This window comes from Sorex fumeus, unplaced genomic scaffold (assembly GCF_029834395.1).
Source record: "Sorex fumeus unplaced genomic scaffold, SorFum_2.1 ptg000037l, whole genome shotgun sequence".
In the NCBI taxonomy this organism is placed as follows: domain Eukaryota; kingdom Metazoa; phylum Chordata; class Mammalia; order Eulipotyphla; family Soricidae; genus Sorex; species Sorex fumeus.
The window spans coordinates 11,482,710-11,508,566 of NW_026606094.1; the positions used below are offsets into that span (position 1 = coordinate 11,482,710).

Consider the following 25,857-nt stretch of genomic DNA (forward strand, 5'->3'; position numbering starts at 1 on the left):
TTCACCCCCCAAGGAAATTTAAGGAGGTCTTCCATGATTATACGGCCACAAAGCCATTGCTTGTATTACAAGATAATTAGGCGGAAAAGTTCTATTTGCCACACAATGTGCACAAAAGTTATCAGAGAAATTTCATCATCGAACAGTTGAATATCACAAGTATAATCTTCAAAATTTTCTACGGGGGTCTGATCCAGCGACTTTTAAGTGGGAAACTTATTTCCACAGGGAGGGATACTTGGAAAGAGTCTTTCACTACTTCAGAGTTTTAGAATTTCTATAAAATATCCAGAGATCCATTATTTCCATTATTTGTGAACACAATTTAAAATAAATCGCTCAGTTAAGAGACACAATCTTATCAGGAGAAAATACAAAAACCCCGGAGTGTAAAAAAGTTTTGTTTTTGTTTTAAGTTCTTTATTTCTATTCTAGACGTCAGACCCGCATGCACTTGCATTCGTGTTCACGCTCTAAGCGCGCTTTGGAAGCGGGAAAGAACTGGTTGTTTTTTTTTTTTAAACCAGGGAGTGCACCAAAGTTATAAAGAAGGCTCCCAGGGCACCATATTAATGACAAATCACAGGAGGTGGTTCCAGTGCAAGGTTGTGAAAACTCGTTTCTCACTGCAGGAATTGGGTTGGGCCACTCCTTCGGCCCCCCTTCTCAAACACAAATATTTTTCATATAATAAAAGTCTGCTTGCCTGTTTCCTTAGGGTTGATCAGGCAGACACCTCCTTCCCTAACAGCTCCTTAAAGGAAAAAAAAAAGATTGCAGCGCAGACTTTCCCGGGAGTTTTTAGACTTCCTCGCTGCCCGACCCTTGGAGAGGTGAGGGGGGTCCCTGGCGGGGGGGACCCGAAACACCCCCCGGGTTCCAGCGGTTGCAGCCCGCGGCCCGAGCATGCGCCCAGAGTTTGCGCCGCTGGCCCCGGCCGCAGCCGCGACTGCCTCGTCCGGACTTGGCGAGGACTTGGGAGGGACAGCGGCGCGGGGAGGTGGCTTAGCGGAGACTTTCCAGCAACTGCTGCCCAGGACTTTTTTTTTTTTTCCCTTTCTTTTTCCCAGGAGGCGACGGCGGCGATCGGGGGAGAGGAAGAGAAGGCAGCGCGTCTCCCGCTCGAGCCTCTGCAGCCTGGCGGCGCCCCGGGAGCAGCGTCCCGACCCCCGATGAGCCCCCGCCGCGCACTTGCAACGACCCCCGGGCGCCTGGGGTGAGTGGCCGCACGTCTGACGCCTTTCCTGCCCCGCGTCCCTCCCGCCCGCCCGCCCGCCCCGCCGACGACTCCCCCTCGGAGCCGTGTGGGCTGCCCCGCCGAGTCGCGGCCGGCTTCCGCGCGTCCCGCCGCCTGCACTTCCCCCCGTGCCCTGCGGGGGGCGCGCGGCCGCGCTCGGCTTTGTGCTCCCCGGGGCTGCTGGGGAGCGCGTGGGGTCGCGGCCCCGGCCCGGGGAGGGAAGGAGGAGGGCGGGGGGCGCCGAGTGACTAACCCGGCGTCGGCACAGCTGCTGCGGCGCTCACGTCCCCGCGCCCCTCCCCGCCCCGGCTAATCTATCATCCCAGGGACCAAACATCATTTCTCACGTTCTCCCCAGGAAACCCGAGTCGCCGGGCGGGTCCCGAGCTTCACACGGGTGGGGTGGGGGTGGGGGGTGTGCGGGTGGGGTGGGTTTGGGGGTGTCCGGGAACTGAACTCCTGAGCGGACACTCGCGGGGCCGCAGGCGACGGGTCCCGCGGGTAGGTGGGGTTCCCAGCTCAGCTGCCCTCTCGAAAAGGGCATGCTTTGGGGGGGAGTTGGGGGGGGGGAGTTGGCATCCCGGGTTGCATCCGCACACTTGGGGTCTCCGCCTGGTTCCCGGGGACGGGGGGCGCCTTCCTTCATCCCGGGACCCCTGTGTCTCTGTCTGCAGCAGGTGTCCTCTGCAGCAGAGTTTTGGAACTTTGCGGGGAGTTGCGGTTCTTGTCGGTTCTCAAGTGGAACGAGCGATGTCTCAGACTCTTGGTCCCCTTGGCGGGGCTGGCGGGGGTGCGGTGCGCGGGGGAGGCGGGGAGCACAGTGGTGAGGGTTTCCCTGTTCTTTTGCAGATCGCTGCTGCTGCTTTGCACCACCGGGTAGGATGTGGTGAAAGGATGGGGCTTCTCCCTCCCGGGGCTCACCATGGCCAGAGAAGATTCCGTGAAGTGTCTCCGCTGCCTGCTCTACGCACTCAATCTGCTCTTCTGGGTAAGTGAAAGGGTTCCGCGGCACCAACAGGTGGGTACGGTACTCCCCCGCCCCCCACCAGCCACAGCCACCCGGCACGTTGCTCCCCAAGACAGAGCAAAACGTGAATTCATTACCAGGAAGCACACCTATTATTTTATTTCGAGGAGTGAAATTTTGCCTTTAAAATGCCCTTTGAAACTGTACATCATGGTGTTTCACTAATAAAAATTTAAGAAAAAAAATAAAATGCCCTTTGATCAAATTCCCTTTATGTTTCGAAAAAAAAAAAAACCCAGCGCTGGATACTAGTGACAGTAAAATTAGACTCGAAGTTAATCTGGGGATATAAATAAATGCACGTGCTCGTGCTTGCTGATAAGAAAATGATGACACACGACTAATAAGGGAACTTAGTTTTCAGGAATTTCAGATAACTGGCAAGCAGTAAATTGTTTCCTTGTTCTCTTCGCCTATAAAATCTGGTTGGGGCAAGCAATTTTATTGTTTTTGTAAGAATTCATGTCCGGATATCCTCTCAAAAGACTGGATAATTTTTTTTCTTTCAAGATGATTCCATACCATCTGAAAAGATGTTTTCCACGCAACTTTTCTAAGTTAGCAAAGTTTTAAGAATTTTGTGTATGCTTTTGAAAAAAATAAAAACGTAAAATGTAACATATTTGTGGAAATCATTATGCCCTATGATCTGGTGATTTATTTTTAAGCTTTGCACCCAGGCACACGTTTTTATTGTCGCTAATAACCGTGTTACTTTTGAAATTTATAAGGGAAATGTGTACCTGAAATTGAACCTTACTTTAGGAAGCTATCATACTTAGTTAGATACTTTTTGCCAATTTTGGGGTTTTGTTTTTGTTTTTTATGTCAAAATTTTCTCCTAGGAATCTTCGTATGTAACTTACTTGTATGACTGGTATTGACTAACCCTTTGTCTTACATTTGATATCTGGAGGATGGCATTTTAGTTGACCTCCTCTATGGATGACTCCATTTGAAGATGACAGATTAATCCTTATTTCGGACTAATCTGAAAGATATTAAAATTGGCCACTATTTTTCTCAATATGAAAAATTGAAGCATTGTGTAGTTAACTTCACCACTTGGAAAAGGAAAGTCACTTGCTGAGCTTATTGTAGTTTTTAATTCTAAATACTTATTCTTAACATGGCTTATTAAATTACATGCTTGGCCATGAAACTGATTTGAAACTTTATATACCATATGTGTTTTTACGCTTTTCTATCTTATCATTTTATACTTCTTAAAAATTAAGAATGTTACATTTTATAATTTCATAAAATTATAAATTTTACTATTTTATTATTTTTATACTTAGAAAAATTATGACCATTACATTTTTATTACTAAAGTTGGGATTAAAGTCGACCTAATTTGAATTTCCTTACTTTTTGGATGAGCAAACTAAGTAGGTGAGTCACTTACCAAAGATCGGGAAGTACCTAAGATTTTTGTTCTTGTTCAACAAAAAATATTGCTTTGGAAGGCCCAATAAAAGCATTGCTTTTCTGAGTAATGAATAATATTTGCTTCAAAACACCTGTTCCTTCAACATCTTCAAGGATTTTTTGAAAAAGGATAGATTGTAAAATGTTATATATTTTGGTTTGGGGCCCACACCTGGCAATGCTCAGGAATTACTCTTGGCTCTGAGATCAGGGATCACTTCTCGTGAGGCTGGGGTACCATATGCAGTACCAGGGATCAAATCCTGGTCAGCCACATGTAAGCTGGTCTTACCTTCTTCTCTAACCTTTTCCCGTTTAATGTGCTTGTTTCAGTTTATTCAGGTTGTTCTACCTAACTCCAACCCTCCCCTTCTCCGGTATTTCCTCACCAACAAAATTCCTCATATTAACAGCACAAAATGCATCATTCTACATTTTCCTTTATTTCAAACAGAAACACATTTACTCATACCTATTAAATAAACCTATTCATAGGTATGTTCCCTTTGTTTTTGTTAAATTTTCTCCTTTGGGTTTGTGTCACAAAAGTGAAATTGCTAGGTCAAGGGACATCTATCAATAACAAAGCAACTAACATTTAGTTATGTAGTTCTTCTTAGGCACATTTAGTGCCCGGATTCCTGGTTTATAGAGTAGGACGCAGTTTTCTAATTTTTAGAGTTTTGATGAGAATTAGAGTTATTATAAGTAAATACTTAGGTACTATTAGTAGAAATATTGTGAACAGAAGTAAGAGTCCACAACTAACTCTGAGAATGGAATGATGTTATGATAGTATTCCTGTAGGGATAATTGCGATCAGATAAGCCAGCATGAGAAGAGCAAGGGAAGATAGATTTGTTGATAATAAGCTTTTTCTTTCCTTGTAAAAGAAAAAAAGATTTCTCTATGAATATGAACTCAAAATCATTATTTTCAATTAAACTATGTAATGGGATTCTTGTTAGAATTATATGAAATTGTTATGGTAAATTTGGGAGGTTGACTGTATTCTTTCAGAGCTAAAGCAGCATTTGCAAATCCTGGATTTCTTAAAGGGAGTCAGAAGCACTTTTCAGCCCCAAACCAGATACTCTTGTGGGCCGCCTTACCTGCTCTCATTTAATCTTCTTAACAGTCCTCGATAATAGTTCTCTTATTTAGGTTAAAAGAAATTCCTCGGATATATCTAGCAACTTGTTAGTAAGTACAGAACAGGGATTCAAAAAATCCTCTTTTTCTTTCCTGCCAGTGTAGTAAAAGTTGTCCTACTGGAAACTTTATTTTCAGTGAAGTAAACATCCTTGGTAGGAAGAGATTAGCTGTTCACGGGCCGAGGCCAAGTCCTCCAGAGCAGTCCTCCAGCCCCACGTGCATGCGAGCCACCACCTGCACATCCTTTTCAAATGCAGCTTTGGGGTCAGTGTGTCTGGCCTGAGCATCTGCATTCGAAGACCCTGGTCCTGTGAGGCAGGTGCTGCTGCTGAGAGCTCTTCACTGGGAACAATAGGACTGTCGTCTTTGCGCTCGTTCTCACTGCAAATAAAACAAAACTTTGCCATCCGTGGCATGTAAACCTCACCTCTGAGATCTCACTCCATACCCCAGCTGTGAAGAAGGAATTTTTTTTTTTTTGCCTCTGGTGCTGCAGAGCTGAGAAACCTACCCACCTCATTGTGAGAGCGCGAGCTATAGTGTGTTCTTCATTCAGCATTTTCAATGGACTTTGCTTCTCTGGTTCTATAATCCTGGTACCTCCCGCCCCTGCCCCCTACTCCAGGATTTTAGCATAAAGAAAAAGAAATCTTCATTGAGAAAGCTACCAAAGGCCCCCACAAATTTGTTTTGCTGTTCTGAGAGTTGAAAATAGAACAATGCATTTTTAGTTTTATTTTTTTTGGTAAAAATGTGCTCCGAGTGTTTACTTTTTTTTTTTTAAAGCTTAAGGCATAGATTTATCTAAGCAGAAGTAATTGACGGCACCTGCAAGATCATTGCTGTGGAACTACCTTGACATGCCATCTGTGGAGTGGCAGGCTTAAGCCCCTAAAGATGCTCAGTCTCATGACACCTGTGGCAAGTTAGCAGCAAGATATGGGGCCATACTGGTGTGTCCAGAGTGTGGTGGCTTTGTGATGGGAAAAGGTATATGTGATGCAGTGTCCGTGACTAGACTGCCTTGAGAACTCTGGAGAGGCCAGAGAGATAGTACTGGGTGGGGTTCGGGCGCTTGCCTTATCTGCAAGAGACCCTGGTTCAGTTCTCAGCACCACGTAATGGACCTCCAAGCCCCAAGCGCAGAGCCAGGAGTTAAGTCCTGAGCATAGCTGGGTGTGACCCCAAAACTGAATAGAAGTGGAGATAAAAACTCTTGAGACCATAATTCACCTTCTAGCCCTGATTAAGCAAGGAAATGGGTTTTTCACTTGAGATATCCTACTTTTACTATTTTAATGGTAAACTTATTAAAAATAAAGCCTTATTCTATTGTAAAAAAAAAAGAATTATTTTTCTGTTTTGGGGCTGGAGCGATAGCACAGTGGTAGGGCATTTGCCTTGTGCGCAGCCGGTCCGGCAGAGCCGGGTTCGATTTCTTCACCTCTCTCAGAGAGCCCGGCAAGCTACCGAGAGTATCTCTCCCACATGGCAAAGCCTGGCAAACTCCCCGTGACGTATTCAATATGCCAAACACAGTAACAACAAGTCTCACAATGGAGGCGTTACTGGGCCTGCTTGAGCAAGTCGATGAACAACAGGAGGACAGTGTTTGTTTTTTTCTGTTTTTTTGGGGGGGGGGCACAACTTGTGGTGCTCAGGGTTTACTCCTGTCTCTGTGCTCAGGGGTCACTCCTGGCTGCACTCAGGATAAATATATGGTACTGGGGGTCAATCCTGGGGTAGCTGTGTGCAAGGCCAGTACTCTACTGGCTGTGCCCTAAAAACATCAGAAGTTTGTGATACTTAGGTAGTAATATTTTGCTCCTGAAAGTATGGGTGTTTTCTTTGAGACATTCTTGAAATTGGTGAGCAGATACATTCATCAGCTATGTTTATTATGTTCTGAAAGGGTAATGTTTCATCGATTCAATTTTTAATTACCCTTTCTGACCATCAGATAAGCACCACTGCTTTTCACTTCTTACTGAAGAAAGTAGCCCCAGAGAGAAAATACACTGATTAACTTTGAAAAGAAATTTACAGAAGAAAGCTTCAAAAGTGGACAGGAAATCTAGTTCTGCTTGTGGGCTGTGCATGAGGTAGATGAAATGACCCAGGCTCAGTGCTCTGTTTCTTTTCCTCTGGCTCTCCAGGGTGAGCCAAAGGTGTTTGCAGAGATTCTTAACAAGTGGATGTTGACAGTCACACAGCATCTATCTACTCTTAAAAAGAAAATTTTTATTTGATGCCTCTCAGATTTATGCTATGAAAGGAATTCACTGGGTTTATTTTTTTTTTTTTGCAGTTTTTGCTAAAGAATAGGGGAGTTCTAACAAAGGGTTTTTCATAGTTTTAAATAAACTTTAGATGCAGAGTACAGTGCACTTTTTATATAGTGTGAATCAGTAAAGCAAAGATGGGTGTGATTCTTAAGGGATGCCTTTGGAGAGAGGGTAGGGGGCAAAGAGACCAGATCTTTGCTACAGGAGGGGGCGGTCAGCTCCCATCCCATCACTTACCTTTCCCTAGTCAGAACAGTCACTTGCAGGGGCATGGACGAAAGCTGAATTGGAGTTTACTGCTGCTAAACTGCACAGCAACGATATAAGGAGTTTTTTTTTTTCTTTTTGGGTCATACCCGGCGATGCTCAGGAGTTACTCATGGCTCATGCACTCAGGAATTACTCCTGGCAGTGCTTGGGGGACCACATGGGGTTCTGGGAATCGAACCAGGGTCGGTCATGTTGGCTGCATGTAAGGGAAATGCCCTACCCGCTGTGCTATCGCTCCAGCCCATAAGGAGGTATTTTATCCATCTTTTCCTTGCACTTATGATAAGGGTTCCAGGTAATTTATTGTGAAAATCGGCATTTTTTTAGAGCAGAGGAAAGGGATGTTTTTGCTAATAGTTTTGTCTGGACAATGTAGGCGTAAAGCAAGACCTCTGGATCAGAGTGGGATTTATGGCGTCCATGTCTCTAAGACAATGTGATCTATAAAAAGTATTGGGACAACACCAGGATGCTATTGATACATGCAGCTCTAATAAATAGATGCTTGTCTTTAATGATACCCACAAGCAGGCTTTGCACTCATTTTAGCATTATTTCTGTTGTTGATTTTTCTATCACGTTAGCAAATGTTGTTATTTATTTGCTTTTTTTTTTTTTTTGTAGCTTCTCATGCCATGGTTGAAGGGAAACTGGTAAGGTATGAAGTGACCAAAAAGCAAAGTGAATAGGCCTGGGCACATGAAACAGGCATGTACTGAGAAGTACATTGGGCTGCTAGCCTCTAAATAAGATTTAATTACCTTTATATATCAGTAGATAACAGCTTAATTTTTTTTTAAGGAGTAGAATTTTAAAAGCACGTAGTTAAGTTTCTGCACTTTCAAGATGAGCCAACTGAGACTTGAGAAATTTACTCTTCCAGCTTTAGAAATAGAACTGTAACTAAATTCTCCGTTTCTCTTCCGCATTTGACTCTTTGCTAATGGATTGGACATAAGGAAGGAAAGCCAAGGGTGCTGGCATTAGACATCTGGCAGCTTTGATCACAGAAATATTTGTGTTAATTCACCTTCCATGAGAGTATATATTATGTATTTCAGACAGTTTAAGAAGTTTAAAATAGATTTATGAGACTGACCTTATTATTTGGTGGAAACTATAGGTGTACATTTCATAATCAGTTTAGAAGATATTACACATATAAAAATTCTGGTTTAGAAAATAACACAGTACTTTTACAAAAGTGTAATCAGAAAAAGTTAGAATATATTTATAACACAGAAAACTTTATGTTTACAAACATGCATTGAGAGCTAGCCTTTTCTAAGTATTTTGTAAGATAAACTGTAATGTTCTGCTAAGTGTATTAACTGTATTTCTATAATATAACATTTGTGTCATTTTCTAATTATTTCCTTGAACAATAAGTTTTATGTTTGCAATATTGAACAAAATGTAAGAAGATAGAATATTTAATATATAACCGCAGTGTTCATAATTACTTAATCATCTTCCATGACGGTTAAATTATTTTATTTCATTTTGGAACATTAGAAAAATATTATTAGTAAGGAGTTCTAAATTGCTTTCATAATGTGTACTTTTAGATTAATAATTAGGATTGCTTACTAAGGTGACCTATCTCATTTTAGCTCAGTTGTTTGCTATTACATGCACTATATTTGTTGGTACCATTATTATTTTCTCAGACCATGTGTGTTAAGCCACTTTTCTGAATGAAATTGTTCTTAGTGCTTTAATGTGGCTTGACTTAACATTATAATAAAAAGTTTATTCTTGAAGCTGCTTGTAAGATAAGACTTTGTGTTGATATGCTTTACATTGATGATCTGTGCACAGTTATAATGCATGGGTAATTCCTAGGGAGGAAGATGGTAGGGCCAAGTAGAATTGCAAAGTTTGTAGTTTAAAGGACTTTTGAGAACACTTAAGTCAGCTCCTGACCCGACACATAAATTTTGATCTTGTAATTCAGCAAGCATCTCTCTTGGAAAAATTCCAGTGATAGAAAGCTTTATTTATGTTAAAACATCTCCTTATTTTCTTCAATATTTCCATTTGGTTAGCTTGTCTAGCAACCTAAAACCATCTCTCTTTATTTTAATGTGCAGTTATTCATCTCATATATATTAGTCTTCATTACTTGGGCCACCTAATATTCTGCTAGTTGATGGGGCTGTTAGAAATGATATGTACCATCTGGTGGAGTGGGATGATTGCATAAAATATTAATAAAATGATAGCAATCAATAGATAACTGTTCAGTGAGGTCTGTACAAAAGTAGGGGCAGGAGAGATAATTCTTCCAGTAGGGTGCTTGCCTTGCACACAGCCGACCTGGTTCAATTCCTGGCATCACATATGGTCCTCCAAGCCGTGCCAAGAGTGCTCTTTGAATACAAAGCCAAGAGTAAGCCCTGAACATAGCTGGATGTGGCTCCAAAATAAACAGCCCCCAAATAAGTGTGTGAACTGTGTTTAACTTGGAAGTAAGGTTGCTTATCTCATTAAAATTGCAAGAATGGGGCTTGATGGCATACCAGACTGCGGGGACTGCTGAAACAGAGAGTTGGGAGATCAGCACCGTGCATTTTGTAGAAGCACAACAAGACCTTTGTTGCCTAAATAGAGAATATGTGTGGGAAGGACAGGACAGGAAACAGGTTGAAGAGAGAGGCCAAAGGATGACTGAGGGGGGCCTCTCTGTGCCCTGCTAAATAGTTTAAATTTATTCTCAAGGGAAGAGTTGGGGGAAGAGGAAATAGGAGTTGGAGAGGAGCAATAAGGGGCAGCTACTAGAATTATATAAGCAGGAGAACTTCATAAAGCTAACAGAAGGGTGAGTTTGAAGTAGTCTCTATCAGCCAGAAATTTCTGTATTTTAAGGTTATTGCAGTTGCCTGGGAAAGAGATTGAGGGCTTGAACTAGCCAGCAAGAGCAGGAAAGGGGGAGGTACTTACTAGACTTGTTGCAGGAACAATCTGGAGGATTTGAAGGTAATTCACTGTAGGACAGAGGAGGAGGGAGAGGTTCAGATGCCTGCCAAATTATCAGTGTCTGTCATTGAAGCATTGAATAGATCATTAACTGAGATAGAAAAAAAGTGGGAGGGACACACATAATTCAAGAGGATTCGAGGTGACCAGTTTTAGGGAGATGTGTTCAAATCTTAGGGAAGATTAATAGAGAATTGTATATGGGAATGTATTTTGACACACCCAAAATCTTACTGAAATGTGCAGAGCTGGAGCTAGAATTCAAATCACTTCTTTTTGATTCAGTGATTTCTCTTTATCATTGTGGTCAAGACCATCTGCCTTCAAATGACTCTCAGAGTTCATCTGCTCCTTCCTGCACCCGCCTTCCCATCCTCAAACTCTGCTGAGTTCCCTTTGTTGAAGAGATGATACTGCCTTCCACTCTGGGACCTTCGCTCCTCCTCCTGACATGAATGTTCTTTTTAACCTCTCTCTCCTCATTAACTTGATAATTATCCTTCTGATCTCGGTTCTCTTCGAGAAGTCCTTTCGACCCCATTGAGTAGGTCAGTGAGCCCAAAAGGAGTTCTTATTCCAATTTGTATTATTCCTTTCCTTTCCTTAATAAAGTTTGCAGTTACACATTGAATCTCTGAGGAGTTGATTAATGTGTGTCCTCTGCACTTGGTTAATTTCACCAGACTAGAGCTGGTGTATGTTTATTGCCCAGGGTGTTATTCCAGTGTATCTTACATTGCTTAGCAAAGAGCAGCTCATCAGTACATATTTTTTGAAAAGAATGACTTCAGAACCCATTCAACCCATTCCGTGAATCATTCGACCACATTAGAAATGTTTTTGAGTCTGTTTTTTAAAATAACTGCATATTTTGTTATAAATACAATGGTGTATATTCGCATCCATTAATAATATATTACACAAAGTGATGAAAATGATCATTTATTGACACCTGTCTCAGAGCTGTGATTTTGAAAATTAGCTAAACGGTCTGTAAGACATTAAGAGATAGAGAAACCCAGATAAGTTATTACTTTGAAGAGCAATAAAGAGAAGACAATTATTTATGACTTCAAAGAAGTTGTGGTAATTAAATAAGAACAGCACATTACTAGACCTCTCAGCTCCCATGAAACTTAGAAGGTTTTAAAGACCCACCTAGAGAAGTAGAGCATGTGGCCTCATCTTTAATCAACTCATCCTTGGTCCTCTGCTAGTCCTCTTTTTTTAATGGGTTTTGTTATTTTAAGTTATTGTATAGTCAATGGAATAAGAGATAACTGGCTTGGAGGAAATAGTTTATTATACTCAGAATCTCAAGACAAGGATTCTTTGCCTCACCATGGGGTCTAGAGGGTAAGAGGGGAAGAAGTAGGGTTCATGGAGAGGCAGAAGGAAAGGAAGGGATTTGGAAGCACTTTATTTTGATTTCTATGAACTGACAAGGCAATACTGATTTAGGATGGGCTAGTTTGAGTAATTCAGTAGACTGGTGTGAGGTCAGTGGCTTGTAGTGGGAGAGTTCACTAGAGGAGAATAACTTGCTTTGTATTTGAAATCAAGAGGCACGTCCAGGGAGAAAGATCCCCACTTTGCAGAAGGTTGGCGTTCAGGTGACAGAAAGCCAAGGTAAGGTGACCAAACATCTTTTTTTTTTCTTTTTTGGGTCACACCCGGCGATGATCACCTGGCTGTGCACTCATGAATTACTCCTGGCAGTGCTCAGTGGACCATATGGGATGATGGGATGCTGGGACCCAAACCTGGGTTGTTTGTGTGCAAGGAAAACACCCTACTCGCTGTGTCCGCCTTACCCTACTCCAGCCCCGTGACCAAACATCTTAGGGGTTTGTCTGAGCCTCCAATACATTGGTAAAGGCGAGTAAGAAGAGGCTGCTAAAATCTCAGGGCTAGGACGAATGGAGATGTTACTGGCACCCGCTCGAGCAAATTGATGAACAACAGGATGACAGTGATACAGCGATACAGTGAATAATTAGCCTAACTCTCTCAGCTGTCTCTGTCATTGGTCACTGATGTCAGAATTCCCATTTTGCTAAGGTTTAGAGTTCAGTCGTATGGGCTGGAGCCTGAGCCTCCACGCTGCCCCTGCCCCAACCTACCCCCTCAATCAATTTTTTTATAGTGGCCCCAGCTGGGTGCCAGGCTGTCTCCTCTCTGTCTGTGGAACTTATCATACCCATGGCTGAGGAAGGTCGTTACAGAGCGAATCTGGAGCTCCAAAGCCCAAAGGCTTTTATTTTGAATCAGAGCTCTGCTACTAGAATCTCTGAGACCTTGAACAGATTATTGAACAGACTCCTTCACTTATCTGTGCATGAATGTGTTTTTAACAGTCTGTCATTGTTTGGTTTATCTATTCTCAGTGTCCTTCAGGAAGCCCTGCAAAGGTATGGATCTGCTTTCTTTTGTTTTTGGATTTCCAATCAGTACAGACAGTATAAGGCAGAGAATATTTTCAGCTGAAAGTTGGAAGAATGAATTCATCAGTTGCTTTTCTAAGCAGGTGGACATACTTCATTGTACAAGAGGTCATAGTGCTCCCTATGTTCTGCATACTCTGAGCATTTATCCTGAAAGTATGTTTCAGGGCCACAGATTTGAGTTTATAGACTCATTGTACCTAGTATATTCGTTGCTTTATCGACTACAGCTAAAAAAATGTATATAATGGTAGTTTGGCACACATTAAGATGGCATAATTATTAAAAACTAAGTCAGTTGAATCTTATTGTATGTAAGAAGATAAGTATTAAGGCACACTTTAGAAAAATGTTCATCAAAATAGGAAATATCTTCAGAATTTAGGGGCTAACCTTTTATTTTTAGAGTTTCCTGGGAAAACATATTGGATTATATTCTAGAGAGTTTCTTTCTTTAAGAATGTTTTAAATAATGGAAAATTTGAAACTTAAGCAAAAGTGAAAAGCACGATATAATTACCCCTGTTATTCTTGACCTGGTTTCAGCAGTTATTATTGTGAACTCCACTATTCACCTAACCACTCAGAATCTTGATGGTTTATTAAATAAGACCCAAGAACCACTGTATTTCAGATATAATTGCTTTACCATATCTCTTTTTAAAAAAGGATCCTTTAAAAATAACCTCAATACATTTCTGAAATAAATAACAGTTTTTAAGTTTTTAATATTATTACATGTCCAGTTATATTTAATCATTCTCAGTTTTCCCATAGTTTTAATCATAAATGTCTCTTTGGGGCTGGTTGTTTGAATCAAGAGTCAAGCGAATATGGCAGTGGGCAACTCTTAAATCTCTTTTAATCTGCACTATGTTGTTCTCCTTTCTTTTCTTTTTTTTTTTGACTTATAAATTTTTCAGAGTGAAGAAACCAGATTATTTGTCCAGTAAAATTTCTCATATTCTCAATTTTGCTGATTGCATCCCCAGGGTGGCACTTAATAAGCTTAAATCGATTCCTTATATTTTTTATAAAGTAATTGTGAGAGTCGGAGACTTGATTAGATTCGATCCCACTCTGACTTTTTGGCACACATACTTCAAATGTATTTTGTGTACATCTAATTGCATCACCTGAAATGGCACCTTGTGTCTCGTTATCTCTTTTAGTCTTAGTTAATACTGATGGTAGGATCTTGTGTTTTCCTTCTGACTGGTGTTTTCCTTTCTTTAGTTGGGGGTGGGGGAAGGGGTAAGAGTCTTCCTTCCTCTTTCACATAGGCAGTATTCAGCCATGAATATACATTAGACCGCTGGTGAAGCCTCTACAAATGTCTCGTGGCACACTCTAGTCCCAAGAATAGGACCTGGGAATATGTGGGCTCAATGATCTTTCTGAGACCTACGTGAGTGAGGTGATTTTTTAATGTGTGAACAGAGAGCTACTTATTTGATCATTTCTATAGCTATTGAGGATCTTAGCCTAGAGATAATTATTTCAGAACTGTTTGTTAAATAGTGATACTAATCGTTGTTACAGAGTCAATAGACAGTCTTGGCAGAAATTCTTCTGTAGAAACCCTCATAATGTCCCTGTTTCTTGCTCAGGAAAGGTAGAATACATACTAGATCCTTATATGTTTCCTGGATAGTGAATTGTATCTGCTTCATATGGTGTCTAGTGAATTCTAAACATTCAGGTTTGGGCATATTTGGTATCTAACTACTGCTTCTTGTTAGTACTGTCCCTTTTTTTTAGGCTCAAATTGTTTTAACGTTATCCAATGGAAATCCTTTCAAGTTAGTCTATTTTTTTTTTACAACTTCACTTGTATTTGCTTTCTTGCTTACACATATGTCTGTATGTGTAAGCACAAAAGGGGGGCAGCAGTTCTATCTCTCATGCCACCTGCATTTGGTAGTCTCACGCCACTTCCCCCACCCCAGGGAGGTTGATGGCGATGGGCAGACAAAGGAAGGCAACGAGGGCCAGACTGGTTGGTGTCAGTTGCAGTTTATTCCATTCCCATCTCCGTTCTCCTCTGATTCTCCTCCTGCTTCTTCCTCGCCCATGCTACTTCATTCCTTCTTGATACCCCTTCATTCTCCTTCTGCCTCTCTCCTTCTCCTTCTCCTGGCTCTGGATCTGATCCCCCAGCCCACTCTTACAGTCCAGTTAAATCCCAGCGCATGAGTGGTTGGGGCTTTCACATAGGTCACAATCAATAGGGACAAAGCCTTTCCCTCAGGGGATACTTCTTCTAGGACAGATATCCATTCAGCAGGATGGCGCACCCAAGAGTGGAATCCTATGAGTGTGTTTCTCATCTCCTTGTCCAACGAACATATAAGCATTCATAATATTAATCATTTTGTATGGACACAGTAAGAGATTCATTAAGCTTATAGAATTGCTCTTCTGGGGTCATCTTGATCTCAGAATACAGTGCTCAGGCCAGATTAGTCTTTCCTATGCCGAGCAGGGTCCTAATCTCGTCGTTACTTTTTGGATCATGACAGCATTTGTCCATGACCAAGCTCTCAACTTATAGTTGAGCATTGTGGCACTTTGGCCTGGCCCATTTGGATGCCAAGGTAGCTCACAGCTTGCCCTGGGTCCATTCAGTCCCTTGTCAGGACCCTGCTTTTGGGGTGCTGGAACTAAGGGCAACTGAGTTTTAAGTCGAGAAAGCAGATGCTTGTGAGTGAATAATATTCGAAGCCAATTAAATCCCAAGTTACAAAAGCATAATATTAACTGTCTTCTTTTATCTATACAAAAAGGACATTGCTTTAAAGTAAATTATTCAAAAGACATAAGGAGAGGAGAAAGGCAATATTTCACTCATACATAAATCATAGATCTATGAGGAATCTGACCTTACAAGTTAACAGTCTGGTTAGGGGGAAAAGCTGATTAACTGTTTGGCGAGAAGAGCATAGGGAAGAGTTTACAGATAATCACAATGGAATGGAAGTGCCTCGGGAGCACTGTAATAAACCTGAGTTTCTTGTGGCAAGGGAAACAGGACATGCCAGTGTTATCCTAAAAATGTTTAGAGCTACTTTCCAATAAGCACAGAGGAATGGAGGTGCTTCAGGAGCACTGTGATGGGTATCACCCGAAAAACCTAAGCTCTCCGTAGCAAAGGAGAATGGGCATACCATTGTTATCCTACATCCATCCATCTTTCTATCTATCTATCTATCTATCTATCTGTCTGTCTGTCTGTCTGTCTGTCTATCTAACTTTTATTGTACATTTGTTCATTTAGTTCACTCTTGCCCAAAGTGGGCAATACCACCCTCCTGGCAGGAAGAGGGGGTGTTAGAATGATCCAGGAGGAGCAGTTATAGATGCAGGTGCACTTGGGGTTGCTTTCTCTTTCTTCACTTGAAGAAGGTAATTTTAATTGGTGGTGGCAGGTAAGTGGGAGGTATTGAGTAATTTTTTTTTCTTCAGAAGAGAAGGACATAAAAGTTTGGCCTTTGAAACAGGGTTTTTTTCCCCCTTTTTGTGGCTTCTTAATTTTGTGCAGTTCCTGCCCTGCTCTGGAACCAACCATCTAACAGTTTAATTTTCTTATTGCTATATGTTGACATTCTATATATGACTCTGGAATGAGGACAAAAGAGAATAGCAAACACTTAGAATAATAAGCACATTTCAACAGGTGGTAAACAATAATTATGGAAAGTGGCAATTTAATAAAAATCCTCAATTTTTGAAAGTTGTTATTCTTGTAAAGGGTGCTGCATGAATCCTTAGTAACTAATTTGTATTTTCCCTTCCCAGTTAATGTCCATCAGTGTGTTGGCAGTCTCTGCGTGGATGAGGGACTACTTAAATAATGTTCTGACCTTAACTGCAAAAACAAGGTAAGCTTTATAATTCATGACTAATAATCTTTCTTCAGGATTCTCAGATGCTTCTCTCTAACTATGCCTTCAGCTATCTTGGATGGCACTGCTGTTCTCCAATTGTTTGGAAAGATTTTGGTGCCTGTGGCAACCTTCACAGCAGACATTTGCATTTTCTAACATTCTCATTAAGGTGCCATACCATGCTTGAGAGATCATTTTTGGTATGATGATACCAGTCTCCTGGCATAAGTGTGTTGTATTTGGGAAAAAGGACAGCAAAGTTACCTTTCCCTAAGAAAATCACTGCCAATTTGCGTTCATGATTCTGAGCTAATGAAAACCAAACCCTCAAAAACAATTTTCTTCTCAGATTTCAAGGGAAAAATTATTAAACTTCTTCCTGCCTCATGTTTTTCATCTTTGAATGGGGATTGTCCACAGATCATAGATGTAAGAAGGTTAAAGCCACTAACCTACCACCTTGGTTAAACCTACAGTTCTTGGACAGGTGTGAAGGACAGGTGCTGATCCACAGCTGTAAAAAGGTTGAAGAACCATGGTTTATACCATTCTGAATTGTCATAAGGATTAACAGAGGTCATTTTTTAAATGTCTTGAATACAGTGGGGTTTAGTAAGAACTTGAGATTGGTAATTTAAGTTTCTGAGATATAGTACAAGGATTAAGGGGCATGCATAGGATGCAGTCAAGCTCAGTTAGATTGCCAGGTGCAGCCTGGAGGCCCTTGGACATTGCTAGGTGGTTTGATCCATGGCACCCAAATTAAACAAAAATGTAATTTTAAAAATCTTTAGAATTATTATTACTTTGATTCTGATTAAAAATAAACAAAATCATTTTCTAGAAAAATTAGTTTTCTTTCTTCCTTTTTCTCTTAATTTGACATCATATATAGTACTCTTCACAATTTTGGAGAGGGATCAGAGTATCTATTGTCAAAGAGAAAGAAAATGCAGTATATGGGGTTCCATATTAGTAAGGAGGAACAATCTTCCTGGAAATTAACAAAAGTCCCATGTGGTTTCCTCAAGCGCTGAAGAGCTCTGAGTAGACCAACTTCTTATAGAGTGCCTCTGTCTTATATTTTTAATGAGTTTCACTCAGAATGCTACCACATTTCTAGTATAAGAAACTAAACAAAATCGAGCAAATTGGCGCTAGTATGGCAATTTTGAAAATAGCAGACAGTCATCAGCTTTGAGACATGATGAGTTCAGTGGAATACTACTTGGCTATATGAAAGAAAGAAATCATGCAAGTTGCCACTACATGGGCAGAACTGGAGAATATAATGCTGAGAAGTTAGAAGGAAAGGAACAGATGGAGAACGATTACGCTCATATGTGGGATATAAAGAAATGCAATAAGGTAATAATCACCCATGGTCAAAGACAATGAATCCTGCGAACTGCTTTACAGAACTGAACTTAATAAGGGTTGGGGGTTCTGAGGTAGGCAGACCTTGAGACAATGTGGAGGGAAATGGACAGTCTTGGAGTAACTGTGGTGTTGGAACGTTGTAGGCATGAAACCTTGTCATAAACAGTATAATAAATCAGGGTACTTCAATGGAAGAAATGAGGTATTTTTCTAAATGATAAAGTAAAATATTAGCACAACACGCAACTGTGTTTAAGTTTGTATTTTGTTTATATACAGCTTTACTTTTCTTCTTTTAGGGTAGAGGAGGCGGTCATCTTGACTTACTTTCCTGTGGTTCATCCGGTCATGATTGCCGTTTGCTGTTTCCTTATCATTGTGGGGATGTTAGGATACTGTGGAACAGTGAAAAGAAATCTGTTGCTCCTTGCATGGGTATGTTATTCATATCTCCTCTTTGCTTAAAAATACCAACCTGTGGTGTACTATTTTGTACCATTTTTTTTTTCATCTGTGCTCAAGATTATGTGCCTAGAGAACTGTGATAGTGGTACTCTAATCTGTGTAATTGTTCAGCTTCCTGTGAGAAGGGAAGCATTTTTTCCAGGAGAAATGATTGCAATGCAAGCATTTGCCAGGCCCAAACAGTGGGGCATGGAAATTTGTACATTATTTAAGTCTTTCACTCATACTGTGTGTTGACAGTTTCATTTGAAAGTATGAACTCTTTCTAGTGTCAGGACCTCATTACCACTCAGAAAGTCCCCTTGGATCTATAACTAAGAAAACATAGTAGAATTGTATTTCTTTTTCTCCTTTTCAAAGCAAGTCCAGTGAAAGTTGAGGTAGCAGAAAACAGACATTATAATCCTGTCTACTGCATTTACATAGACTATCAAGTATTGCCTTATTTTATATAATCATAGAATTTTTTATTAATTCTCAGAATTGGATTAGATTAGTTTTTAAAATTCACTTCAACATTCTAATTTTGCAATTCCAAGAGAGATGATTTAACTATTTTTTCCCCAAAATGAGTAAACCCTTGTTTAACACAAAGAATTGGAACACACTTAAAGATACAGCCTAAATGGAAAAATAAATTATCTAGCGACTGCCCCTGGCAGTTAGGCTTGAATGGGGGTGGGAAAATTCGAGGAAAGCATAAAGCCCAAAAGTAGAAAGAGAGTATAAGAGAAATTGTCTGCCATAGAGGCAGGATGAGGACTGGGATAGGGGGCAGGGGTGGGGGGCAGAGATCCTGGAGACATTGGTGGTGAAAATCGTGCACTGGTGGAGGGATGGGTATTCGATCATTATATGGCTGAATCTTAAACATGAAAGCTTTATAACTCTATCTCATGGTGATTCAATAAAATTTTAAAAAAGATACAGCGTAGTTAGTACACTGAGTGTATAAAATGTTGCATGTTAATGGCACCAGGAGCTAAAGTTGCTAATAAGTTATTATAGACATATCGGAACCCTGAAAATGAATTCATTTCATATTCCTTTCTTTGCAACAGTGCTCAATGCTGGAGCTGCCTTAATTTCTTAGGGGAAAGTTGCAAAACATTCTACTGGTGTGCCACAGTGCTGGATGTCTGAGTGGATTAAAAGCGCTGCTTGGTGGCATTTGAGGATTTCTGTGAGGTAGTTTCTCTTTTCAGGTCACCACATGGTATCACTGAATGACGAGTGTGGAGAAAGATGAACATAAATTGGCTCTCACGACCCGGCTCCTGCACACCCAGTGCTTGACTAGCTTCCATCCCAAGCCAATTAAAACAGAATCATAGTGCGAGGCTGAACTAAACCTTTGACTTTCATAGGAACAACCTGTGTTAATGCATGTCTCAGCTTCTTATTGGACAACTCTTCAGGGTCTGGAATCGGGAAACAGTAAATGCCATTGAAAATAAGGCATCCTTAGAGAAAGGGAACATAATGCCTTTCTTTTCTCACCTTGACATGCGGTGATAGAATGGTGGATGAGGTTTTTGAAGATATTTGGATAATTTCTGTTCTTTTTTTTCCTTTTTTTTTCGGATCACACCCGGCAATGCACAGGGATTACTCCTGGCTCATGCACTCAGGAATTACTCCTGGCGGTGCTCAGGGGACCATACGGGATGCTGGGAATCGAACCTGGGTCGGCCGCATGCAAGGCAAACACCCTACCCGCTGTGCTATTGCTCCAACCCCATATTTGGATAATTTCAACCATTTTGAGGGCTTAATTTTATAAGATATGATTTTAAGAATACCTATGTTATTTTTTAAAAAATCTCAGAATATTATCTAAAGCCATAATCTTTCAGCGATATAGTTTATACAGTTAAGGTCTGACTGTTTTTTGGCCCCTCTCTCCTGCTTGTATGACTTGGATGGTTCCTGGAATGTGGAATGAAATGGGGTAGGTTAGCATAGGTGGAGTGAGCATGGAGTCTCAACAATTTTTTTATAAACATAATTATAAAATCATTTATGCATTCTGTTAGTCTGCTTGTCTGCAAGATGACAAAGGACAATGTAGTTTGGTCTCCACTTAAGGCAGGACGAATCATGGAGACTGGTATGAGAGGCTAATTTTTGATGCTTGGAAGGAATCCTAGGATGCAAAGATTTGCATGGGGACACATGAATTATTGGGATTCTGAAGGCTACTTACTTGTACATTCATTTTTCAACACTAATTGAGAATTTAGGCACACACCGCTTTTGACCATCAGATCAATGTGTATGATAGAAAAACATTCTATTACTTTTTTGTTTGTTATGATCCTTAATATAATGTGTGTGTGTCTGTGTGTGTGTGTGTGTGTTTCCTGAATCCAGAGAGGAAGAACTCCATGCTCAACCCCAATTGGTCGGCTTCTCTAGGAGGATTTGAGTATAAATGTACTGCTTTTTCCTACATGTTCTTCATATTCCTGTTAGACATACTCATTTTTGCAAATCAAAATTTTATGCATTACTCTCCTCTCTGTCCATGACTATTTGTTGGTTTTTCCTTCCTCTTGACACTGGGTGAGAGTTTTATTCCTCAATTACATTGGATTTTCTGTCTTCTGTTGGCAAGTTTCTAGACCTCACTCTGTCATGACCCAGCACAGCTTCTCCTTTGCGAAGGGATCATCTGTGTTCTCAGCTCCTGGTGATCTGGGAACTGTCAGTTTGCCTCTGATCCACTGCTCATTTTCCTTTCTGGATTCGTTTTCTCTTCCTCTAAAAAATTCTCCAGTTTTATAGGTGTGGTATGATGATAGTCTTCGGAATCTCTTTCCTCTTTCCTATCTCCATTTGAAATGCTCAAGATATAGAATCTCTTAACTTCTTGCTAAAACAGTGCAGAGACTCCTAACTAAACTTCCTGCCTCTGTTATCTTTATCCTTATAATTATAGTCACATGACTTCTCCCTTCTAAAACCTCAAAGATGATTGGTTGCTAATGATGTGTTTAGAGACATCTCCACATTGCATCAAACTGCAGTTAAGACTTCATCTACCATTTTCAGATTTTTTAACCTACTGCTTTATTTTTTGAACAAGCTGCATATCTGACACCCGAACAAACTTTTCTTATTCAGTTTTCTGCTTTTACTCGTTATCCATTAGCTAGTAATTTCTTATTAATACTTTTGTTTAAACATTGCCAGCCCATTTTAAATTTATGTAAAATACTACATCCTGAAATATTAATGATGATGATGAAGATCATGTAGCACTGTAGCACTGTCCTCCCATTGTTCATCGATTTGCTCGAGCCGGCACCAGTAATGTCTCCATTATGAGACTTGTTGTTATTGTTTTTGGCATATTGAATACATCACGGGGAGCTTGCCAGGTTTTGCTGTGCAGGTTGGATACTCTCGGTAGCTTGCCGGGCTCTCTAAGAGGGACAGAGGAATTGAACCCAGTCAGCCGCATGCAAGGCAAACGCCCTACCCGATGTGCTATTGCTCCAGCTCGAAGAAGATCATAATTAAACTAAATATTCAAGGTGCTTAAAGATACTGTAGAAGGGTTGAGTTTTGTATATCAAGAGTTTTACACGAACTAATCAAGTTTCTCCCTCTTCTGAATTCAAATTCAAGTAGAACAATACTGTTTTTATTCCCATGATATAGCTAAGAAAGTTGACACAGATTAGCTAAGTTATTTGCCTGGTGTGCATAGCTAGTACATAGAGAATCTGATCTTTCGAGCATGCCAGTCCTATCCCAAGAGTGTGTTTGTAGCATCTTTACTGTCATCGCTGCCTTTTCTTAGGTGTTTATGAACATGATTCATTTTATAATATTTTACCTATTTTCTTACAGTTTAAGCCAGACCATAATCATTTAAGATCAATTACTGTGAACCAGTTTCAGAGTTCAGTCACCTGCCCATGGTCAGTTGTGAGTGGTAGAGAGATGCCGAGTCAGCATTTCTGACTGCCACACTCTCCCTGGGTCTCTCGCCTCTTGCTCTAACAGACTTCACTCAGTTTTTGAAGCAGAGATATTTCCTTATGATGATCTTTATTTTATTTATTTTTTAATTTTTTATATTCAGCCTGGACTGGAGCAATAGCACATCAGGTAGGGCATTTGCCTTGCATGTGGTGACCTGGGTTCAATTCCTCCGCCCCTCTCAGAGAGACCGGCAAGCTACTGAGAGTATCTCGCCTGCAGGGCAAAGCCTGGCAAACTCCCCTTGGTGTATTTGATATGCCAAAAACAGTAACAAGTCTCACAATTTCTTGTGAGATGTTACTGGTGCCCACTCGAGCAAATCGATGAACAATGGGAGGACAGTGCTATAGAGCAATGCTATATCCAGCCTATACTGCCAGACTGTGAACAACTTCATAGCATAAGCCATCTACCTTGGCAGTTGCTTTAATAAATTTTATTAAGTTGAATGATGGCTAGGAAATGAGGAAGGAGAGTGTCCGGGCCATCTAATGAAGGATGGTGCCTAGAATGCAGTTAGTGAGCTCTTAGGGGAGGATCCTGGCTGTTAAGCGGAATTAAACTACAAGATAAATATCTCATTAAAGGCGGGGAAGCTAACAGAATGAAATGACATGTTGTTAGGTATTCAGTAAGTATTTGAAAGGCAAATCTCATGGTCATTTTCCCCTTTTAGCTTTTTATCCTAACTAAAAAAAAAAATTAGGAAGTTCCTTACCCTTTTTTTGGATGTAAATATTTAAATAAGCAGAGTGCATTTAATTCAATCTGTGTGTACTCATCTAATCAGTTTTGTTTCACTTTTAAGACAGGTGAGTCAGATGAGCTGGAGGTTGCTTTTTTTCAAAAAAAGATACTGTTATCTCTGAGAACTACATTATCTCTTGAGTAATTGTTAAAAAAAAAGATTTGGCAGCTGGACTCTGATACTTCTCAAGTCAAAATGCTCATATTCACAGACAGATCAAGAAAAAATGAGAGCTTCCAAACAGATCCTTCTAATCAATCTATTCTCCTGTTCTCCTTTGCACAATTTCCCCTCAAACAATAGTACCAGCAGTGACAACCCTCAAGATGCTTAGAGGCCACCCATAGGAAAGCAATTCTGGTTACTCTTGGTCACAAGTGCGACATTTCTATTAAATCATAGAGACTTGTTGCCAAAACACCTTAATTTCTCATTCTCTAATAAATGACAGTCCATTCAAATCTTTGTTTCAGATACATAATGAAAAATATTTTAGTATAAGTATGTTCCACGCAGTGTTTATGATGCAGATGTACCAAAACATTATTCATTGTTTATCTGAACCTTGAATTAAAATGGGCATCTTATATTTTTACTGGCTAAATCTCTCAAACCTACTAAAACTAGCTCTCTTCTTAAAAGATGTGAAACTGTCACAGAACAGAAACTTTTATATATTTCTGAGGAAATTAGGAGTAATTAAATTCTAATTATATTGAGAAAACAAGGCAAAAATGACTAGGAAAATAAACTTAAATATGCTATGACTTTCTCAGTAATTTCGGTAGCAGAAATTCCTTCTCTCTTTAAAAGAGAAATTAAAGCTAAATGGAAATTGGTTTTAAGCCTTTAAAGGGTACTTCCCAAGGCTTTTAGCTGGAGACTAAATGAAATTCATTTGTTATTGCAATTCTACCTTGCTATTAACATAGGCATTAAGAGAGCTGTGGCAGCTCAGGGGGAATGTAAACAGATTGAACAGACATGTTTACAATATCGACAGCAGCTGAATGTCACAGTCCTGCGACGTCATTTGTCAGAGTGTGAAGCTAATGTATTCTCAAATGCCAACAACCAAATCTGGTCAAGCAGTGGTCAGAAATGAAGTTGGACACACCTCACATGTTTAATACCAGGACCCTGTGTTTGAAGGGGGCAGGTTTTCTTTTCTTTATTGCATATGATTTACAGATGGCTGTTGATTGTTTGAAGGGATTTTTAAAGCCTTCGTTACTTTTACAGTGATTGAACCCGATTAGGAATAGTTATTTTAATGGAAATCAAATACATTTTTAATGCACACGGAGACTTTAACCTCCTCCGTTTTTTTTGTTATTTAAAATCATCCTGTCCATCCAAAAAACTTCATTTTCTTCAGTTTCCCTGTTTAAGACTTGCTCTTAGTAGTTTTATGTTTTATAATTATGTAGCTAGTCATAAATCATTAAGCAAAAATTAATCAAGTAAGTTTGATATCTTTGTTATTCTTATTTATAAATTTTGTTAATAGCTTTTATTTCTAAACCAGGGTCCATCCTGTAACTGACTGCATATTGAGCAGTCTGCTCAGTGTTTTACCCTAGTTTTCTAAGAAAATTACAGCAAAGACTGGAATAGATTTACTTTACAGATGTTGCATGCCCAAAGATACCACTGGTAGTTGTTGTCATTAGCATTCAGATGGTGTCTTTGCTTAAAGTCCATGCAAGTTCCAGTGTACCACCCTCCTATTATAATACCTTTAATTAATCACCAGCAAAATTTTAGGTAAGACTTAAATATGTTTTTTTTTTACAATGACATAGCATTTCATAGTCATTTCGCTTTAAAGATATATTCTTCAGATGTCCTTATGATTAAAAAGGAATTCTTAAAATCCTGCCATAGTTATCCTGCCCAAGAATCAAACCAGTTCCACTCTCTTTTCCTTTCTTCCCTAGTAGTTCCTCTCTTATTTCCTTTCTCCCTCCATAAAAAGGTATCAATCAAGTGCACAATCTCGGAGAGAGTCCTGAGATGGAAAGACGAAAAGAGAAGAGAGAAAGAATATAATACTGCAAAATAAAGTGTTCAGGTTATAAAAAAAAAGACTGTGGAAACACAAACTCAGAAAGGGTAGGGGACGAGGGGCAGGTTTCTCAGGCTAGTCTTTGTTTGAGCTGAATATTGAAAATGGGTAAGAGTTTTCTGGTGGAGAGGTGGGGTGGGAAAGGCCTTAGAGCAACTTGCTTGTTTGCACTCTTGTTTGAAAACAAACTTCGCAAACATATTAGAAGCATTTTCCTGCAGGTAATGGATATTTTCCTTTCAAATCATCATTGGTCTGTTTGTAAAAGCATGTCTTCAGAGGTCTCTACTTTCCTATATTGTGATAGTTCAAGTATTTGTAGCAACAAAAGTGCATTTCTTTAAAATCGTTCTATGATTCATGATCCTTCATTCAGAGTGTTTCTTCTATCAATTAGCATGCATTACTAATGCAGAGCAACTTGGGTGAGAATTTAATGACTGTCATTATTTACATGACTTTCCTGCATCTGGTGGGTCTTTTGGTTG

General features: G+C 40.1%; 1 protein-coding gene across 1 annotated transcript in view; it reads left to right on the plus strand.

Annotated features, from left to right (window-relative positions):
- The first annotated feature begins 725 nt into the window (after window positions 1-725).
- TSPAN12 (tetraspanin 12) overlaps window positions 726-25,857 on the plus strand; it is a 71,546-nt gene continuing 46,414 nt past the window's right edge. The window contains exons 1-5 of the mRNA XM_056118115.1: window positions 726-833; window positions 1,071-1,216; window positions 2,087-2,225; window positions 16,627-16,709; window positions 18,395-18,530. Coding sequence (XP_055974090.1) covers window positions 2,160-2,225; window positions 16,627-16,709; window positions 18,395-18,530 — 285 coding nt within the window. The 5' untranslated portion in view covers window positions 726-833; window positions 1,071-1,216; window positions 2,087-2,159. The remainder of the gene's footprint in view (window positions 834-1,070; window positions 1,217-2,086; window positions 2,226-16,626; window positions 16,710-18,394; window positions 18,531-25,857) is intronic.